General features: G+C 44.8%; 1 protein-coding gene across 1 annotated transcript in view; it reads right to left on the reverse strand.

Moving 5' to 3' along the window:
• DNAH17 (dynein, axonemal, heavy chain 17) overlaps positions 1–20046 on the reverse strand; it is a 184248-nt gene that overhangs the window by 88964 nt on the left and 75238 nt on the right. Inside the window, exons 27-37 of the mRNA XM_015416991.1 lie at positions 18150–18497; positions 17977–18068; positions 15161–15287; positions 14482–14634; positions 13087–13212; positions 9537–9644; positions 9181–9312; positions 8219–8379; positions 7941–8097; positions 3437–3541; positions 2561–2718 (exon numbers count right to left, since the gene is read on the reverse strand). Coding sequence (XP_015272477.1) covers positions 2561–2718; positions 3437–3541; positions 7941–8097; positions 8219–8379; positions 9181–9312; positions 9537–9644; positions 13087–13212; positions 14482–14634; positions 15161–15287; positions 17977–18068; positions 18150–18497 — 1667 coding nt within the window. The remainder of the gene's footprint in view (positions 1–2560; positions 2719–3436; positions 3542–7940; positions 8098–8218; positions 8380–9180; positions 9313–9536; positions 9645–13086; positions 13213–14481; positions 14635–15160; positions 15288–17976; positions 18069–18149; positions 18498–20046) is intronic.

Here is a 20046-nt window from a genome sequence, read left to right on the forward strand (position 1 = left end):
TGGGATTCATGGTCAGGGACAAAGGGTGGCCATTGGGGAACAGCTGTCCCGAAGGCACCCGCTAGTTTGCAGAGTGCCCCAAGGAGCAGTGCTTTCCACAATGTTATTTAACATCTACATGCGCCCCCTTGCCCAGATTGCCCGGAGCCATGGGCTAAGTTGTCACAAATATGCAGATGACACCCAGCTCTATCTGTTGTTGGGTGGCCAGTCTGACTCTAGTCTGGAAGATCTGGACCTAATGTTGAAAGCTGTGGCTGGTTGTCATGCCTGCCCCTGCTGATGTCATGCCTGCCCTTGCTGATGCCCCTGAGGAGGCACCTGCCAGCCAGGAGCCTGTGGAATTACAGGCTCCTGAGGACAGTACTGCAGCAGAGAGGCAAAGACTGGATCCTGTAGCAGAAAGCTATCTAAGTGGTGAGGAGGATAGAGCCTCCCAGGGAACACCTGCAAGGGATCAGTCTCTGCTGCATCCCAGTAATTCGTCATCAGACTCACCACCACCTGTAACCAGGCTCCGGAATGTACGGAGACAGCAGCTGAGAGAGCAAAGACAGAACACACGCATGCGTGCCAGAAGATCTCTTAGCCCTGAATATTGACAGGATCTTGACCTCGCTCCCTGCTAGCTAATGAGTTAATTAGCTAGCACTGTATATCTCCAAGTCTGTTACCGGCAGTCATTTGTGCTGGCAAACGTCGTTTGTCAGGACCTGAATCATTGTATCTCTGCTCCAGACCTTGTGGAATTCTTATCGGCTTGATCCTCGGCTTTTGACCCTCGGCTTCGTTGACCCTTTGTTCATCTCTGACTCCTCTGGTATCGTTGTGATTTATGGACTTGAAACTCTGGTATGTCTGACCCTGCTTTTGGACTGTGACTTAAACCTGTTTGAACCTTGCTGCCTGATTTGCTCGGCTTGACCTCGGACTGCTCCTGGACTTTTGCTTGCTTGTGTCACGCCCCCTGGTCCTGCCGTGACACTGGTTGACTTAGACTGAGCCAACTGAAATTGAATCAGATGAAGACAGAGGTCCTTTGCCTAAGTTGGAGTGGCCCAAGGTTAGGGATCCCACTCCTGACCTTCGATGGGGCACCGTTGGCACTAGCACTAGAGATTAGGGGCTCCTTAATGATGGAGGCCCATGTAGCAGCCACTGCAAAGTCAGCCTTCTACCACTTTTGGCTGATTAGGCAGTTGGTTCCATTCCTCAAACGCAATGACCCGGCAACAGTGATCCATGCAATGGTCACCTTGAGACTGGATTACTGTAATGCTCTCTACATGGGGCTGCACTTGTCCCAAATCTGAAAGCTGCAGCTGGTGCAGAATGCCTCCCTATGCGGGAGCACATCCAGCCTGTGCTAAAAGGACTGCACTGGCTGCCTATAGCATTCTGAATCTGGTTCAAGGTGCTGGTTCTTACCTTTAAAGCCCTATATGGTCAGGGGCCTACATACCTAAGGGACCGCCTTTCCCCAGATGTTCCCCAGAGAGCACTACGATCGGGGTCCCAAAACTGTCTGGCCCTTCAGGCCCCAGAGAAGCCAAACTGGCTGTGACAAGGGCCAGGGCCTTCTCAGTAGTGGCTCTGTACTGGTGGAATGAGCTCTTGGAAGACATCAGGGATCTGCGGGGCCTTTTACAGTTCTGCAGGGCCTGCAAGATGGAGCTATTCTACCAGGCATTTGATTAGGGAGCCACACCCAATAAACTGAAGCCCCGGCCCCAATATTTACAACATTATTAACAGCCTGAGCTCCACTGATATAATCCAGACTACGATGTTAGTTGACTGTATGCCTATGTTGGATGCTGCTAATGCCCACCATTGTTATACGAACTGTACTAGCACTTTATGTTATGTTTTTATAACTATATTGTTGTGATTTTATTCAATTCTTCCATTTTAGTTGTTCAATACATTCTATGTAAGCCGCCCTGAGCCTGCCCTGTCAGGGAGGGCGGGATATAAATTAAATAAATAAATAAATAAATAAATAATATATCCAGGGATAATAATGTCCCACTGATATTGTTATCAGCTTTCTGAAATGTCTGCTGTATCTATGCTATCATTGAACCAAGCACCCCAGCTCACCTTTTTAAACTTGGAGGGTTCACCTCCACATAAGCACTTTAGTTCCTTTGCCAAGTACTCTCAGAGGACATATCTTCCTCCAGCTAGATTCAAGTCCAGGAGCACCTCAGAGATCAATAAGATTTTCAGGGTATGAGATGTTGACAGTCAAAGCTCCCTTCATTTTGACTCTCGAAAGCTCATACCCTGAAACTCTTGTTGGTCTCTAAGGTGCTCCTGGGTCTTGAATCTAACTGTTATGTGGCAGGCCAACACAGCTACCCTCTGAAACTATTTTCCTCAAGGATTCTTAAGGCTCCTTACTTCACCACCCTTTCATAAAACCATTCATAATCCCCTGTACTTGTTTCTATCTCCTATTACTGGTCTTCTTTCTGAACAACAATAGGAACAAAAGTTCATGTATCCTTTTGATCATCTAGTATAGTTTTATTTCTCCAAAATAATTCCTGTATACCTGAACAACGCTTTAAGATTTTCAGGCAGCTCAGTACGACCTGCATATCCAGGATTCATAGTAATAAACATCCCGACAGTTGGTATGAGAGAGATCATCTCCCCAAGAAAGTTGAATGTCTTCTTTTTGGCTCGAATTGCATCTTGAACACATTTAACCTAAACAATGAACAGAAAGTCCTGTGTGAGGTTTGCAAAAAGATAATAAAATCCAGAATATTTAAATATAAAATATAGATAATATATTTTGGTTGCCTAAATGGTACTCTCACAAAGCTATTGCAGAGTAAGGGCAATGTTCCCCGCCCTTTCTCTGAACTGACAATGACATCATCATATAGCTGAGTCTATGTGGCATCACTGTGCTGTTGGGATATCATCATATTGATACTGTAATCCCTGGTTGGCTGGGAACCATGCACATATAAGCTTTAATAAGTGGCTTAATAAATGATTAAGCAATGGTCATTCAAAAGCAACCAAAATGTGGGCTTGGGGGCATCCTGAAAACACCATTTTTTGTCTATAATGTTTACTTACAGAAAATAGGGTCACTCTTGTCCTTAAGATTTTGTTGGTGTAAAGCAGTTTAGACAGGCCACAGGACTATGAAGTATATTAGAGAACAGATATGAAATAGACTTTCCCTGGACTACCCACAGCATTTCTGTTCTGCAGCAGAGCAAAGAATAAACTCAAAATGGAAGAGATCCTGGCACCATCACAAGGGTGACAGTTGCACCCTTCCTTCAGAACTGACACATTAATCTCAAAAGGAGTGCACTAATCTAGACACAGAAGAAATAATAGAACTAGAAGCACTGTGAACCCCCTTTTATTTATGCACAATAGGTGGGCAAGGATGAAAACTCTTTACCTGTACAGCAATTACTGACAAGACTTCCACTGAAATCCGATTGAATTCATCAAAACATCCCCATGCACCTGTCTGAGACAATCCTTTGTAGATATTTCCACAGGACTATGGAGGAAAAGGGAAAAGTAATGCTTAGAGTCATCTTAGTACACTAATGGAGTAATACACTCAATTTATACAATGCTTTTCTCCAGAGTTTAAAACACTAACCACAGAAAGACATAGTGCAAAATGGAAATTGATTGGGGGGGGGGAATGAAAAGGAACTCTTGTAAAGAATACACAGCATATTATTTTCTGGGATATTTTTGGTGTCGTATAGCATAATAAATAACATAGCATAATTAAGGCTGCCAAGTGGGAAAGTATGAAGCTGTGTGCTGTGTATTATGATCTATGGGGTTGCATACCCCCAGGATAAGGTACAGTTCTTCAGTATGTAAAACTCCAGGGTACCTCTGCATGTGTGGCTATCTTTGGAACTGATATTTATAAATACTTTAAAAAAGAATCAGAGAATACAGGGGAATGGAGAGGTTCGCTGGTCAGTCTAATCATATATAGGCTTTCTATAGGTTCACGATCTCAGATAAAATTGAAGTCCCATGAGTGGTCCATGTTAATCCCAATGCAAAAGTATGCCCAATCCTGTGGAAAGGATAGGTATTTTGCAAAAATCTATAAAATACCCCACCCAGGAAACTTAGGAGTGCATCTTCTGGAATTGTTCAATGGGGTTCAATGTCAATATGATGTGCTGCTGTCAATTAAATGCTCCCTTGTTTAGAAGAAGAGCAAGCAGTGCTGGCTGGATCCAAGGGACAGATCAAGGAGCATATGAGTATGTTCAATCAATTGCCCAATGTTCTACTGTTTGCCAAATTTCAGCAGTTTTTACTTTTGCAGAATGTGAGTAAATCCCAAGCCAGCACCTGTTGTTCTGATGCTCCCCCAGTGCAAGTTCGCAAGCTACCAGATTTGTCAAGCTGTTCTTGGCAACTGGCAGGAGCTTGGGGGATGAGGACATGGGGGGGCATGCAGCATCATGTGTGCCATGACATTACTTCCAGGAAAACCCAGAAGTGATGTCACATCACTCTAGGAATTTCTGGAAACTCTATGGTAAAACTATAGAGTTCCCAGCTACTCCTAAAGGTCACTTATGGGTTTCCCCTCGAAATGACTTCATACTGCACATGACTACAGAACTAAAAAAATATCCTGTGGTTGCTTAGATTTGCAGCAAGCACTGAAGGGTGCCATTTGGAGGCCTGTCACTGAAAACCCTATCAACTGATCTCTGCTTCTGTGCATCTGCACAGAGCTCCCTATCACCTTGCACCAACTTTTATACAAGCTTTCCATCAATTTTGAACTGTCTTTCCTTTATGCAAGTTATTACCAACTTCTGGCATTTTTAATGCAGTCTTTTAATATACGTTTCTAAACTCTGCTAGTGTGCTCAAACGTCCAAAGACACCTCTGATTTTCCCCACTGTAATTCCTCCCTATGTACCAGAGGTGGAGGCAGCAAGTATTAAAAACATAAAGCTGCCTTATACATTACTGAGTCAGGCCACTGGTCTATCAAGGTCAATATTATCTACTGTGACTGGCAGCAGCTCTCCAAGGTCTCAGGCAGAGGTCTTTCACAGTACCTACTACCTGGTCCTGGAGAACATAAGAATATAAGAATAGCCCTGCTGGATCAGACCAATGGTCCATCTAGTCCAGCATCCTGTCTCACACAGTGGCCAACCAGTTCCTCTGGAGAGCCAACAACAGGGCATGGAGTGTTTTGGGGATGAACTTCTCCAACCCTTACAAAACATGATGAACTCTATTCTACAAGGAGCAAGGATACCGTAGACATGGAAAGATGCTAATATAATATCAATACCTAAAGATGGACAAGATTTGACATTGACAAGAAATTACAGATTGATATTATTACTGAATAATGATTACAAGTTGTTCACAACAATATTAGCTGAAATACTTAAAATTCTTCAGCATTTTATAAATGAAGATCACAGTGGATTTTTGCCTCAAAGACAGTTGAGAGACAGTGTTAGAACTGTATTAGACATTTTGGAATACTTGGAAAAATATAATGAAAAACAAACTACATTGATTGTTTTCGATGAACATAATGTAAGAACATAAGAGAAGCCATGTTGGATCAGGCCAGTGGTCCATCCAGTCTAACACTCTGTGTCACACAGTGGCCAAAAACCAGGTGCCATCAGGAGGTCCACCAGCAGGGCCAGAACTCCAGAAGCCCTCCCACTGTTGCTCCCCAAGCACCAAGAATACAGAGCATCACTGCCCCAGACACAGTGTTCCATCTATACCTTGTGGCTAATAGCCACTGATGGACCTCTGCTCCATGTGTTTATCTAATCCTCTCTTGAAACTGTCTGTGCTTGTAGCCACCACCACTTCCTGTGGCAGTGAATTCCACAAGTTAATTGCTCTGGATAAAGAAGTACTTCCTTTTATCTGTTTAAGCCCACTGCTCATTATTATTGTTGTTATTATTAAATTTCATTGAGTGCCCACAAGTTCTTGTATTGTGAGAAAGGGAGAAAAGTACTTCTTTCTCTACCTTCTCTATTCCATGCATAATTTTGTAAACCTCTATCATGTCACCCCTCAGTCATAATTTCTCCAAGCTAAAGAGCCCTAACCTCTTTAACCTGTCTTCATAGGGAAGGTGTTCCATCCCTTTAATCATTTTAGTTGCCCTTTTCTGCACTTTTTCCAATGCTATAATATCTTTTTTGAGGTGTAGTGACCGGAACTGTACACAGTATTCCAAATGAGGCTGCACCATCAATTTATACAAGGGCATTCTGATATTGGCTGATTTGTTTTCAATTCCCTTCCTAATAATCCCCAGCATTTGCCTTTTTTATTGCTGTTGCACACTGAGTCGACATTTTCAGTGAGTTATCTATTTATTTTTATTTATTTATTTATTAGATTTATACCCCGCCCTCCCCAAATGGGATCAGGGCTGCTGACAACAGAGGCAAATGCCATAACAAACAGTTAAAACAGCATAAAAACAATCATTAAATAAAATGCGGTGCTCTTGATGTTAAATCTTCTTAGTCCAAGATGGGTTCCATTTGTCAAACCTAACCTGACAACATACGTTCTTCGGTCATCTAGGTGTCTGTCCAGGGCTGGCTCACCTCCAGGTCTAATCCACCGTCGAAGATGGCAACTCGGTGGTGGTACTATGACAGCGGCAGCTCCTATGCAAAGGCCTGGCGGAAGAGCTCCATCTTGCAGGCCCTGCGGAGCTGCGCCAAGTCCTGCAGGGCCTGAATCTGCTCTGGGAGCTCGTTCCACTAGACAGGAGCCGCCGCCAAGAAAGCCCTGGCCCTGGTTGCAGCCAGCTTGATGTCCTTGGGGCCAGGAACCACAATAGGTGCTGCGTCCCCAACCGTAGTGCTCTTGGGGGAACAAATGGAGAAAGACCGTAGTGCTCTTAGGGGAACATATGGAGAAAGGCTTAGGTACGCTGGACCCTGGCCATCAAGGGCTTTATAGGTAAGAACCAGCACTTTGAAGCGAATCCGGTACGCTATAGGCAGCCAGTGCAGCGCCTTCAGCACAGGCTGGACGTGGTCCTGTCTAGTGAGACCCATCAGCAGCCTGGCCGCCGCATTCTGCACCAGCTGCAGCTTACGGATTTGCAACAAAGGCAGCCCCATGTAGAAAGCGTTGCAGTAGTCCAACCTTGAGGTGACCGTCACATGGATCACCGTGGCCAAGTCGTGGTCAAGGAAAGGAACCAACTGCCGCGCCAACCGAAGATGGTAAAAGGCTGACTTGGCAGTGGCTGCCACCTGGGCCTCCATCGATAAGGAGGAGTCCAGGAGCACTCCCAAACTCCTAACCCTCGACACCGGCACCAACAGCGCCCCATCGAAGGCCGGGAGAGGGAGCCCCAACCCCGAACCGACCCGACTTAGGCCCAGGACCTCCATCTTTGCCGGGTTTACTTTCAACTGGCTCAGTCTGAGCCAACCAGCCACAGCCTGTAAGGCCCGGTGAAGGTCATCCGGGGTGGAGTCCGACTTGGCAACCCCAAGTTCCACTGTTCTAACTTCCTGCTTGACATGCTCCTCACATAGGAATTGAGCACAGGAAGGTCACTGACTGAATCAAGGGCTAAGATCTGAACCATTGTTACCATTGCTCCCTTTAAACTGTGGAGTCTTGTGAGCAAAAAAATCTGCTCTGTGAGCTACTGGCATTAAAGTTGTGAGTGAGCGATTTGGCTACTGCATAAATTAGTTTGCTCTGGAGCCATACCTCCTGAGCTGGAGGTTAAAAAACTGTGAGGTAGCTCACACTAACTCAGCTTAGAGGGAACACTGATTGTTACTTTCACTGGCTGGATCTGTACCTTGTAAAAACTGTGAGGTAGCTCACACTAACTCAGCTTAGAGGGAACACTGATTGTTACTTTCACTGGCTGGATCTGTACCTTGTAGTCCATTTGCTCCGAGCAATTGAAAACATACACCATGATCCCAACTGCCCTGCCCAGGTCCTTGGTGGTCTCAGTCTTTCCTGTGCCAGCAGGGCCTGCGGGGGCTCCTCCCATGATCAAGTGGAGGGACTGTGTCAGAGTGATATAGCATCTGTAAAACAGAGAAAGTTGGCACATTTTCATCTGCCCTAAAATACTGTATTTAATCTGCTCTTTGGTTTCCTATGTATATGGGACCAAGATGCAAGTTAACAAAGGCATGCAGCTCATACCTGTCGGTGAGTGGTGTGATCACTAGCCGTGGAGTGTTGCCAAGATACTCGTAGGAATACTGGAGCTGAGCATCACAAATGTTGGCGTAACAGTGCCCCTTTTCATCATCCCAGCGATGTCTAAGTTGGGACTGCCATGTAAAGGCCTGGGAGCTTTCCACCTGTGACCCAAACACAGAGCCACTGCAATATTATTTCACATTGGCTGCTCCTTTCCCCCTTTCCATCATCCTCATAAGCTTATTAGACATAGAGGGCCTCTGTTACAATGGGACAATGTTACCCACTGTCCCTTTAACAATGCTTCAGTTTTATTTTACATGCATCAGTATAGATCAGTGGTGGCAAACCTATGGCATGAGTGCCAGAGGTGGCACTCAGAGCCCTCTCTGTGGGCGTGCGTGCCATCGCCCCAGCCAGGCCCAGACCATCATTAAAGTGTCAAATTCTCTGCCAAATAATTTTAAGTAAATGAAAGCATTTGGGATTGCTTTCCTTACTTTGTTTGGATCATCTTACGTTAATGTATGAGTTGTTTTTTCTAAAGTAAAACTTCAGTATTCAGGTTTAATTGCCGTGTTGGCACTATGCGATAAATAAGTGGCTTTTGGGTCACAGTTTGGGCACTCGATCTCTAAAAGGTTTGCCATCGCTGGTATAGATCAAGTGGCCTTCTATTTCAGATCTTACAAAGACTTTGCTCCCCCAAGTCAGACAGTATAACAGCCATTGCCTCTTCTTTGGCTCTTGATAGGAGTGTGTTTGTGTGTGTGTGTGTGTGTGTGTGAGAGAGAGAGAGAGAGAGAGCGAGAGCGAGAGCGAGAGCGAGAGCGGGAGAGAGAGAGAGAGAGAGAGAGAGAGAGAGAGAGAGAGAGAGAGAGAGAGAGAGAGAGAGTGTTTTTCTTTGGAAAGGATACAAGCAACTTAAAACCTATTTTAAAACTTAAAAACAGAAACTATACCTTTGCTGTAATCATTTTGGCAATGACATCTCTAGCATGGACGTCAATGGTACAGATTGTCATGATCTTCATTCGGTCTCCTGGGGTTAAGTTCCCAATGAGGAGTGTGATCAATGTATTTAACTGGTTAATCTAGATAAATGAAAACATGGCATGGAAGAGTTTTCTGATCTCTGCAGCCAAAAGTACCAGAGACTTTTTAAAAAACAATAATTAAATTAAATTATTAGGAGGTAGCATTCAGTGACTGAGCTCAAATTACACTGTGCAAAATGCTGTGGGAACAGAATTTATATACTGTGGTGGTGAAGAGTTTGCTGCTTCGCAGACCCATTGTACAGAGGTTTGTGGCATACCTGCTTTTTATTGTAATCCTTAATTGCATTTTCATAACCTTCCTCCAGTCTTGAAAAGGCAATGCCAACCTCGGTTGTCCACCAGATTTGAGTACATGTTAAAGCAATCTGTAACAACAGCCAAATAAGATTTAAGTATCTTGTAGATCAATCACAGCAAACCAGGCATGTAGGGCAATAGCAGGATAAATGTCCTCAAGGGACAGCATTTGAAATCTATGCACATCAAGGTAAGTATTCAGTTCCCTGAGGTCCAGAATAGGCCTGTGACCTCCACCTTTTTTCTTTATTATGAAGTAAAGGTAAAGGTTTCCCTTGCTCGAAAGCCAGTCAAATCCGACTCTAGGGTTCCAGTGCTCATCTCTGTTTCCAAGTCGAAAAGAAGTCCAAAGACTTCTCCATGGTCATGTGGCTGGCATGACTAAACGCCAAGGCGCATGGAACGCTGTTACCTTCCCACCGAAGCGGTAACTATTTATCTACTTGCAATTTCTTTCGAACTGCTAGGTTGGCAGGAGCTGGAACCAGAGATGGGAGCTCACTCTGTCGAGCGGCACTCGGGTCTCGAACTGCTGCACTACTGATCTTCCAGCCTGCAGTTCAGCATCTTAACCACTTGAGCCACTGCAGCTCCTTATTACAAAGTAGTTAGAATAAAAACCCATCATTTCCTCTGTGTCAGGGACTACTTACAGAGCCTACCCAACCTGGTGTCAATGCAGGACTTAGCAGACACCTCATAAAAGCAAGGTTTGAACTCCAAAAAGTAACCAAACTTTATTATGTCTAACACCAAATCATCAGAACAAATAACAGACCGATAGTGAGAAAAAGTAAGGAGGCATGCCCTGAACAGAGGAGGAGACCTTCATTGTGGTGGCCTAGCCTTCGAAGAAGAATCTCAGGGGGAACGGTTCTGTTGGTTCTGCTGGCAAGGTTGGTGCTGGCATGCTGGATAATTGTTGTTGCACGGTATGTCGGAAAAGAGGTGGATTGGAACCTATATCCCCGACCAAGAGAGGGTTGCTGGAAGTGCCTGGGAAAATACCTTGGTTTAGTTGTGGTAGGTTGTTGTGCAGCTAATCCCAAGGATTGTGCAGTAAACTTGTTCTTCCTGACCCTCCCCAGGACATCATTTGTCTGCTCATTGAAAAGGAGCTTACCCTCAAAGGGAAGGTCCTCAATGCGAGACCTGGTGTCAAGAGGGAGGGCAGATATGTGCAAAACTATGGCAGATGCAATAACTTTACTGGCTGCATCAGCTGTATGCCTGGCAGCATTCAATTCCTGCTTAACCCGTTTAGAACCTTTTGTTTGGACCTGTTTTGCCTGCTCCTTCTTATCATCTGGCAAAGCATCTATGCATTGGGTCATTTGGTCCCAGAGAAGGACCTGATACCTAGCCATAATCGCTTTAAAATTAGAAACCCTGAGGGTCAAGGCCTCGGAAGAATAAATCTTCCTTCCTAATATATCCAACTTCCTCCCCTCTTTATCCAGGGGTGAAGAGGGAGGGTCCCCTGGTATGGTTTGAAGGGATCACTTCCGCTACCATAGAACTGGGCTGAGGATAGTGGTACAGAAAATAAGTATCCTCTTCTCTAATCTTATAGAAGTTCTCCACTTTCTTTGTGGAAGAAATGTTGGAGGAAGGCCTGGCCAAGGTATTTTTGGTAATTTCTCTAATCCCTTTCACTAAGGGAATGGCAACTGGCCCCAGATCAGTACAGTACAGAATGTCCATCACTGGATCCTCCTTGGATGGCTTTGGTGGAGAGTACTCTATCTTCAGAGCCTTCACCATCCTGGCAGCTGCTCAGAGTACACTCTCAAGTCCTCTGTTGGAGATACAAGACTTTGGTCCCCCACTGCTTCATCAGGGGAAAGGAGAGAGATGCTTTCTGACTCAACATCTGAATCAGCATCTGGCACAGGATCCAAGGGAATGCAGGGTGCCCCTTGCCCAACTGGAGAAGCAGAACGTTTATGAGACCTTGAACGAGTAAAGGATTCTTGGCATCATGGTGCTGGGCTTTGGCTGCAATGCTGACTCCAACTGCAACTGCTGTGGTACTACGGAGGAATAAACCAAGGAGGCACTTGGCCCCAAGATGGAGGGTAGCCCAAGCTGGTGTGTCAAGCCTCCTAGTGCTAGAAGAGCAGGGGCTAGGGGAGCCCTTTGATGTCAGTGGCTCAATAATCTCGACGTCATCTGGTGAGGAACGAGACCTCACGGAGTCAGATGTGTGCAGTTCATGTCGTCAAGAACCTTTGGAACCTGACCCCGAAAACCTACAACATCGAGAGGTGGAGTTTCGATGTCATGTTGACCTCGATCATCACGGAGCAGCCACTGACAGCAGGGCCGGTTCTGTCAACGGCGGAAGCGCTGTCACCTCAAAAGTGCCATTGTTGTAGAAAGCACCGTCACCGTTGAAAGTGCCATTGTCATTGAAGCGGGAGTGCGGCTGGCAGACCGACAGTACTGGAGGCCAAAACTCCTCGTGGAGGCGGTGGCGGTATCAGCGGGGACACTTTGTCAGGTGGTGGAGCTGCTGGAGTTGCCTAGCCCATATTAAACTTCATCTTTTTCACCAGAGGCTGGGAAGAAGTGGAAGAGCTCTGAGGCATCCCTGCTGAGCGTTACTTTGGGCGATGGGACTTATCAAGTGCTCCTGAGGGAGCTTTATCTGTCTTTCGAGGGGAGTCCTTATCAGATGGAGCTTCCAAAGATTGCTCCCACAGAGCAGCCTTCAGCCGAAGGGCTCTGTCCTGTCTCATCTTAGGAGTTAACAGACTGCAGGCCGCACAGGAAAAAGTTTTATGCCCCTCACCAAGGCATAGGAGGAATTTTAAATGTTCATCATTAGAAGTCATTTTAGTACCATAGGACTGGCACTTTTTAAACAGGGCCATGGTGCCTGTCTGAATAAAACAGCACAGGCTTGGGGTGTTTTTTTGGGGGGGGGTGTGTGTTTGGTCTTACTTTAACAGTCTGAGGTAAGTAGTAGAATAACGCTCAGGAACATCCTTTCTCTACAGCGGCAGGAAAAGGACTGAGGGAATAATGCCGCCCCTTCCCCTTGTCATGTGACTGAATGGGCGGGGAAAATGAGGGGAGGGGGAGCACTCAATTTGATATTTCTAGAAGCTCTTGGAACCTTCTCCCGCAGCAGGCCTGCCTTCAGGCAGTCCCATGTGGGACTGCATAGAAGACATGCCGATGAAGAATTATTTCTTTTTATCCATTCTAACCCGACTGCTCAGCAATTTCATTGAGTGCTTAAACATGCCAAAATGCTGAGTGGCCCTGGCTCTGTGTCATCAGGCTACTTTTGCTCATTATCAGATCTATCTATTTTACAAAATGTATATCCTGCCTTTCTGCCCATACAAGGGCCACCAAGGCAGCTAAAAACTAAAGCATACATAATAAAATCACATTTTAAAACCAACCAACCAACCCACAACAACAAGCAACAGATCTGATACTTATTCTATTCTTTCTGTAAATAATATTAATATTTTTACTCTGTAGATCATTGCTGACCTGTGCTGGGTAATCAAAGAGCCACTGCTCTCTTGGTTTTTCCTCATAAGTCACAACAGCATCTGAAATTTCTTTGCGTAAGGTGCTTTGCATTCTCTCTAGCACGCGGTTTAACCAAACTTCCACCTATGTGCAAAACTTTTCAAGTTAATGTTGCAGATTACGATACTTACTTCTCACACATACCTATCAACGTTACATGCTAATTTGCTGTTCACCCTCTACCTATATGTATGGACTGTTAACTTCCATTTCAATGTATCTGAGGAAGTGTGTGTGTACATGAAAGCTCATAACTTGAATAAACTTTTGTTGGTCTTAAAGGTGCCACTGAACTCAAAATTTCTTCTATACCTATCAATGCCGAGTTATAAGGACATTTCCAGATTTTTAAAATATAATCTATGGCCCCTGCCACACGGCAGGGGAAAAGCCTCTTAAGGCGCGGCTTTTAAAAGCCGCGCCAACGTTGAGATGCCGTGGCGGGATCCCACGGATCCCCGGCACGATCAAACGCTGGGGAGAAAACACAGGTCAGATGCCTAGCCGGCCGAACTGCGCATGTCGGAGCATGCGCAGTTCGGATCCGGGCCGGGGTTGTGCCAGCGCAAGGACGCGCCGGCGATCAAACGCCCCGCTTGCCGCGCCGCGTCCATTTGAACCACCTAAGGTAGGTGGTTCAGTTTGTGGCGGATTTGTGCGGGGAAGGGACAGTTCGGGCACGGAAGCAAGACGCTTCCCAGATGTTGTGGTGTGATCGCGCCGGTTTGATCCGGCCCCGAACTGTCCCGCTTCCGGCCCAAATCGCCTAGTGTGAACGGGACCTATGTTCATCTGTTACTAATTTGTTGTGTGGAAGCCAGTTATCATCTCTTAAATAAGTCCTGATGTGGCAAATGTACTGCACTTTGTTGCATGGAAAAGGAAATTTCCTTAGACTGTGTGGTGGCAACTAACAAAGACCATGGATTGTAACCACCTAGTTAGTAACTTTATTTTGTTTATTTTTCTTAGTGTACCTAGATCTGTTCTTGTAGTACCCTGAGCTTTAGCCTTGTAGAAATACAGTTGTTTAATTAGAGAGAGTCTGCACAAGTCCTTACCCACCTGCCTTCACTCCTTGGCATGCTACTGTGATATACCCCTGTGGTGTTGGCCACAGGTGACTCATAAAACAGAGAGGGGCTGGATTTGACCCAAGCTGGTGGCAGCAACAGTAAAAGGGAGGGTGAGAAAGTGGCTCGTCTTGTCCCACAAAGTGACAGAGATCATGAAAAGCATATCCATTTCCAGTGCTATGTGCTCAGCCACACAGAAAGGTCTTCTCAATGCAGTGGCTTCAAACAATGCTGCAAGGCAACCTGATCATCTTGACCATTAATTAGATCAACCAACCTGTCCAGAACAGTCACATTCCTTGTCAAAATCAACATACTCATCTTCTTTGCTGTACATTCCCAAACCAATCTTCAGAGGCGTCTCATTTGCATCTAATTTGAATTTCAGTTTGGCCATACTATCGAATAGCTTGGACAAATGACGAGACACCTTTAATAAGAAGAGGGCAAGATTAACACACCAATTGTAGGGGCATACAAATGGAAAGGTGGAGGACAATGAAACTATACCAGTGTTTTAGAAAAGAAGACTATGTGGAAAGCTTGAAGGACATAGGCTCTTAAAAGGGAATATTCTAGAGTAAGATGAGCTCTTTCAATCTTATAGTTCTTGGAATTCAGCATATGAAGCAACTTTACAATGAGCTGGGCCACTTGTTCTGTAAAGTGATTTTTTTAAAAAGACTGGAATTTATAGATTTAAAAAAGCAGAAGAAAGCCAAGCAGGCCCGTAGCCAGGATTTTTTAAGTCGGGTGGCATTTAAATTTCTTAGGGGGCACTGGCTAATCACATTAAAGGAATATTTGGCTTCTTCCCTGCACCAGCTGCCACTTGGGGACCCTGGGCTACATGGGAAGTTGTGGGGCCTTGCCAGTAAGGCAGGGGGCCTAGCCTCAAGACGCCCCACTATAGCTACGGGCCTGAAGCCAAGGCACTCCTCCTGTGCATATTTTACCTCAACAGGGTCATTGCCATTGGACAAAATATCCAGAAGATCAGCAGAGGATACAAAGTAAAATCTTGGGAAAGCCAGCCTCTTTGTTTCCAGGTATTCAGCCAAAGCCTTTTCACAAATTGCTAAGCTAACAGGCAAGGAAAAGAACAAATGAAAGCATTGCTGTTTTGGCTTTATCTCTCCTTATATATAATTGTGAAGTGGGGTGACACTTTCTGAACATTCCACATGCTCCTAAATCAGTTCGCTCCATGATGTGTCACTCAGAAGCTGTCCCTATCCACTGGCTGCATTGCCTGTGTCCCACCTCCAACATTCCAAACAGTTTGCTGTTCCTCTCCCCCCCATAGCCAGTCGGAACACAGAAGTCATTTGCATATGCGGCCTGATTGGCCTTTGCCTCTAACATTCTAAACAGTTTGCTGCTGCTGTTGGGAGTCATTGAATGTGTTCTGAGGTAAAATACATATCCCATTCTTCCCTTAAATGGTCACTGGAGTTGCCAATCTCCCTGTGGGGCCTGGAGATCTCCCAGAAATCACCGTGTTCCCCAGCCACAGCACATCATTTCCCCTACAGAAAATTTCCCAGCTATTACAACTGATCTCCAGATGACCAAGATCAGTTCTCCTGAAGACAATGGCTGCTTTGGGCAATGGACTCTATGGCATTATACCCTGCTGAAGTCCCTCCCCACCCCAAACCCTGCCCTCCCCAGGCTCTACCCCTCAAAATTACAGATATTTCCAAACCCAGAGTTGGCAACCCTGTAACTGGCTATGGAACCGCTTTCTAGACCCTTGGAACCCAGAAGACATGGCATAGGAGGAGGTGGTTTTCTACCTTAGCTGCCACTGCATAACCCCAAATCAACATAAGTCAGGGATGGAGGGAACGATACCTGTTACCATGAGGCTGTCCTCCCATACTACTCACTTGCAAAATGACTTGATACAGCCCTGCCTTATAGCTAAGCAGAAGGAAATAAACATGGCTTGCCTCCCTCTATTTTCCCCTTCCCTCTGCCGCCCCTCTATTTCCCCCTTCCCTATGCCACCCCACCAGCCACAGCCAGGACACTCACCTGGAGCTTCCTTCTAGAGCTCGTTGTGTTTCTTCCCACAACAGGCCTTACTCCTAGTGTGTAATATTATTATTTATTCAGCACTACAAATATACATGATGCTTGACAGCATAACATAAGCAAAAAAATCTAACAATTTTTCACAATCATGGAGACAACAGGAAGGGAGAAGAAGGAAGGGAGAGACAATGGTAGTAAAGGATGAATACGAAGAAGGGCATGATTCTGTAACTGCACTTAGGGCTTTGTTTCAGTTGAATTCTTGTGTTATTGGATTAAACCAAGGGCTGTATGGAAAAATATGATGCATGATAAGAAATGTTTCAAAGACCATGAGCATGTCCATAACTCATTAGTTGTGGAACAAAGAGAGATGACTTGCATGAATGAATGTGCTATCACTGATCAAGTAGCACCAGTGGGAACTCTTATATCACTTGAAGTCAGCTCAAACAGAATGCTTTCCTACAGAGATAGTTCATACCTTCGGATGAGATTCATCTAGTGTGGTGTAATGAAGTGATGATAAATCAAGGAATGCACATGCATATTTGAATAATCTCCATGATATGGATAAAACAAGCAAAGGGTACAATCCTATTCAGAATTACTTTAGTCTAAGCCCATTACTACAGGTGTGTTTTAATACGAGGAGCAGGGAAGAGAAAAATTTGCCATCCTTGCCTAGAATTACACTGTAAGGTGCCTCGTATCAAGGACAGTGACAAAATCTAGCACACAGTATACAAGTCTTTTTCTGTGAGCTACTCTCATCCATTTCACTGCCGCCTTGATTCTCACTGTCTTGCCCACATTCTCAGGAATTATTCTAGTTGTAAGTACAATTAAAGAACTAGTTGAACTAATAAAATTATCAACCATTTATTGCTCCCTAGTATATAAAAAGGTATTTTATCTTCTGGCCTATATACAAGGAAGTCCAGTTCTGACAGAATGTCCAGAGTTGTCAAAATCTAGGCCAGGGGTCACTAATCTTTTTGAGTCTGCAGGCATTCTGACTCAGTGTGGTGTGGGCAGTCACAAATGGCTGCCACAAAATCTCCTGGAATTATAACTGATCTCCAGACTACAGAGGTGAGTTTCTAAGGTTGCCAGCTCTGGGATGGGAAATACCAGGAGATTTTGGGGGTGGAGCCTGAGGAGGATGGGGTTTCAGGATGGGAGGGACTTCAATGGGGTATAATGCCATAGAGTCCACCCTTCAGAGCAGCCATTTTCTCCAGAGGAACTGATTGCTGCTACCTGGAGATCAGTTGTTATCCCTGGAGATCTCTAGCCACTATGAGGAGGTTGGCAACCCTATTAGTTCCCCTGGAGAAAATGGCTGCTTTGAAGGATGGACTCCATGGCATTACACCCTGCTGAGGCCCCTCTTCTCCGTAAAACCCATCCTCTCCAGGCTCCAGTCCCAAATCCCTAGGAATTTCCCAGTCTGGAGATTTTAACCCTACTGATATCCCCATTATGATATAAATTCCATTTTAGAAATACCTTATTGACACACCAGTGTGGCCTAGTTCCTACAATGGTCTTTTCCCAAGGTAAATTTGGAGTTGAAAGATCTTCTACCTTAATAAATTAAAACAGAAATACTTTCCTACATTTCTTATGGACTGTATGATTTGCTCCTTCAGCCCACAAAATATCTCTCTAGTTATATTTTACACTTGTGTTTTGAAAAAATTAGGCTGAAACATGACATATTTCTAACCTTTTCTGCAAGGCTTCTAGCTTGTCATAGAGACCTGGTTTATTTGTTGCTTCAACCACATTAGGAGTTTTTACTGCATCAGCCATTAATTCCTGTAAAACAGAAGATTTGTCAGCCCTTTGACTACAACTGTTTCTTCATGGGAGAAGTAGGGAAGAGAAGGACTTGCTCACCTTAAAATCCTTGTCAATAGAATCAAAGCGCTTAGAGTCCTCAGGAAGCTGATTCCGAATGTCTTCTGAGCCAATGAAAATACTTTCCAAGTGGCTCCAGGTTCTCTGAACTTCAAACCAGATGCTTATCACAGAGTCAGCAGTAGATAATTTTTGCTGCCAACTAGTGACTTCCTGAAGGAAGTGTGCTAAATATTTAGAAGTCATCAGAGTCTGAAGCTGCACTTGATTTTCTTCCAAGGTTTCTACCAGTACTTCATCAGACTTGAGTAACATGGTTCCAGTTCTATGGTGGGGCTCATGTTCAAATTGCATAGTTGACCAGGTACTATCAAGAGCTTTCAACACCTTCAAACAAAATAGCAAGAGAGTGTTTTAAATGGATACCATATAGTACAATATACACACCCAACAAATGCAGATGATTCTCTAACAATTTACTACAAGAGGTAACCCAATGTTAACAAAAAAGGTAGCTATCAGGCTCAAAGCAGATGTGATTTGTTATTGGCTCTTCCTTGTGAATTTCAAAGTCAAATTACAACTTCACAAAACCACTATTTCAACCAGAGACATGTAGAAAGAGGGAGAAGGGTCTTAGCTCTTCTAGCTCATTTGGCTTTGCTGATTGAAATGGGGGCCTCTGCACTACTGCAACCTTTTAAAGAAAACAGACATTTCCCCCCTGTTAAGGGGCTAACAATAGCACAGTTCTGTTTTGTGAAAGTATGCACAAGCAGAAGGAGTAAACCCTTGCTTTCCTTCCTGTGTGGCCCTGATCCAAATTAGGTCACCACATGGTGTAAGAGATCTACATTCTCTATCATTCCTCATTTGACTCTTAGTAGGCACCTGAACCCTGTAGAAGTACCTGATTCTGGAAGTTTGTCCATCTGGCTCACTTTCAGGAGGCAGTTGAAAACTTTCTCACCAGTTTTTGATGATAAATTTGGTGATTTCATTGTGCCACTTTGATGAAAGCCGCTTGTTGATTTATATAATGACTGTTGCATTTGAACTTTTTAATGACTTTGTTTTTAATTATTTGTAAAGTGCTTGAATACTTAAATACTTAAATATAAAAGCACTATGGCCCCGGTCACACAGAGAATTTGCCACACGAAAGGCACAAATGCTGGGCGGATTTTCGGGGCACGATCACACTGCAACATTTGGCAAGCGTAGCGCACCCATGGCCAACCCATGGCATGCTGCCAAAGATGTGCAGTTAAAAAGCCATGGGCTGCAGATGGACTCGTTCGGTGTGATCACGCTGGCACACACCTATTCCCTCCGGCCGTCCTCTTTGCAGCGCATTCCAAAGGACGAAAGCCCAGTGCGCCGCCGTCACATCTGATCGCATAACGGCGTATCAGAATGCAACGGCGCAAATAGCCACGCTCCCCCCCCCGCATTTTCCGGCACATGTGGCCGGGGCCCAAATTCAGTAAATAAAGAAACACAATAAACATTATGTCTTAGATCTTCTTTGCATCCCTCTTTGTCCATGGCAGAGGCAGTTTTTCACTGCATAGTTAATTTCCTTTGGAGCCATACTGGAGGGATATGCTCTGGAGTAGAGGACAACCTTTGCAATGGGGGAAAAAACAACACAGCACAAGTGGAAGCAAGCCTTTGACATAGCCTCCATATTTTCGTGAGGACTAGTATACACCCTAACCCTAACCTTTCCTGGTCATGGACAAAGAATACAGAATGCATAGATAATGATGCTAACATATGCAGAGTATAGTTACGCAAAGGCAATAATTCTGTAGCTGACTACTAATATAAATGGCAGTGTTATGTGTGAACAAACTAGGAATGTATGAGTTTTGTCAGCCTTCAAGAGAGAGGACATATCTCACTGATGAAGTTTACTCACATTCCTCATAGT

This window comes from Gekko japonicus, unplaced genomic scaffold, assembly GCF_001447785.1.
Source record: "Gekko japonicus isolate JY-2015 unplaced genomic scaffold, Gekko_japonicus_V1.1 scaffold518, whole genome shotgun sequence".
NCBI lineage: Eukaryota > Metazoa > Chordata > Lepidosauria > Squamata > Gekkonidae > Gekko > Gekko japonicus.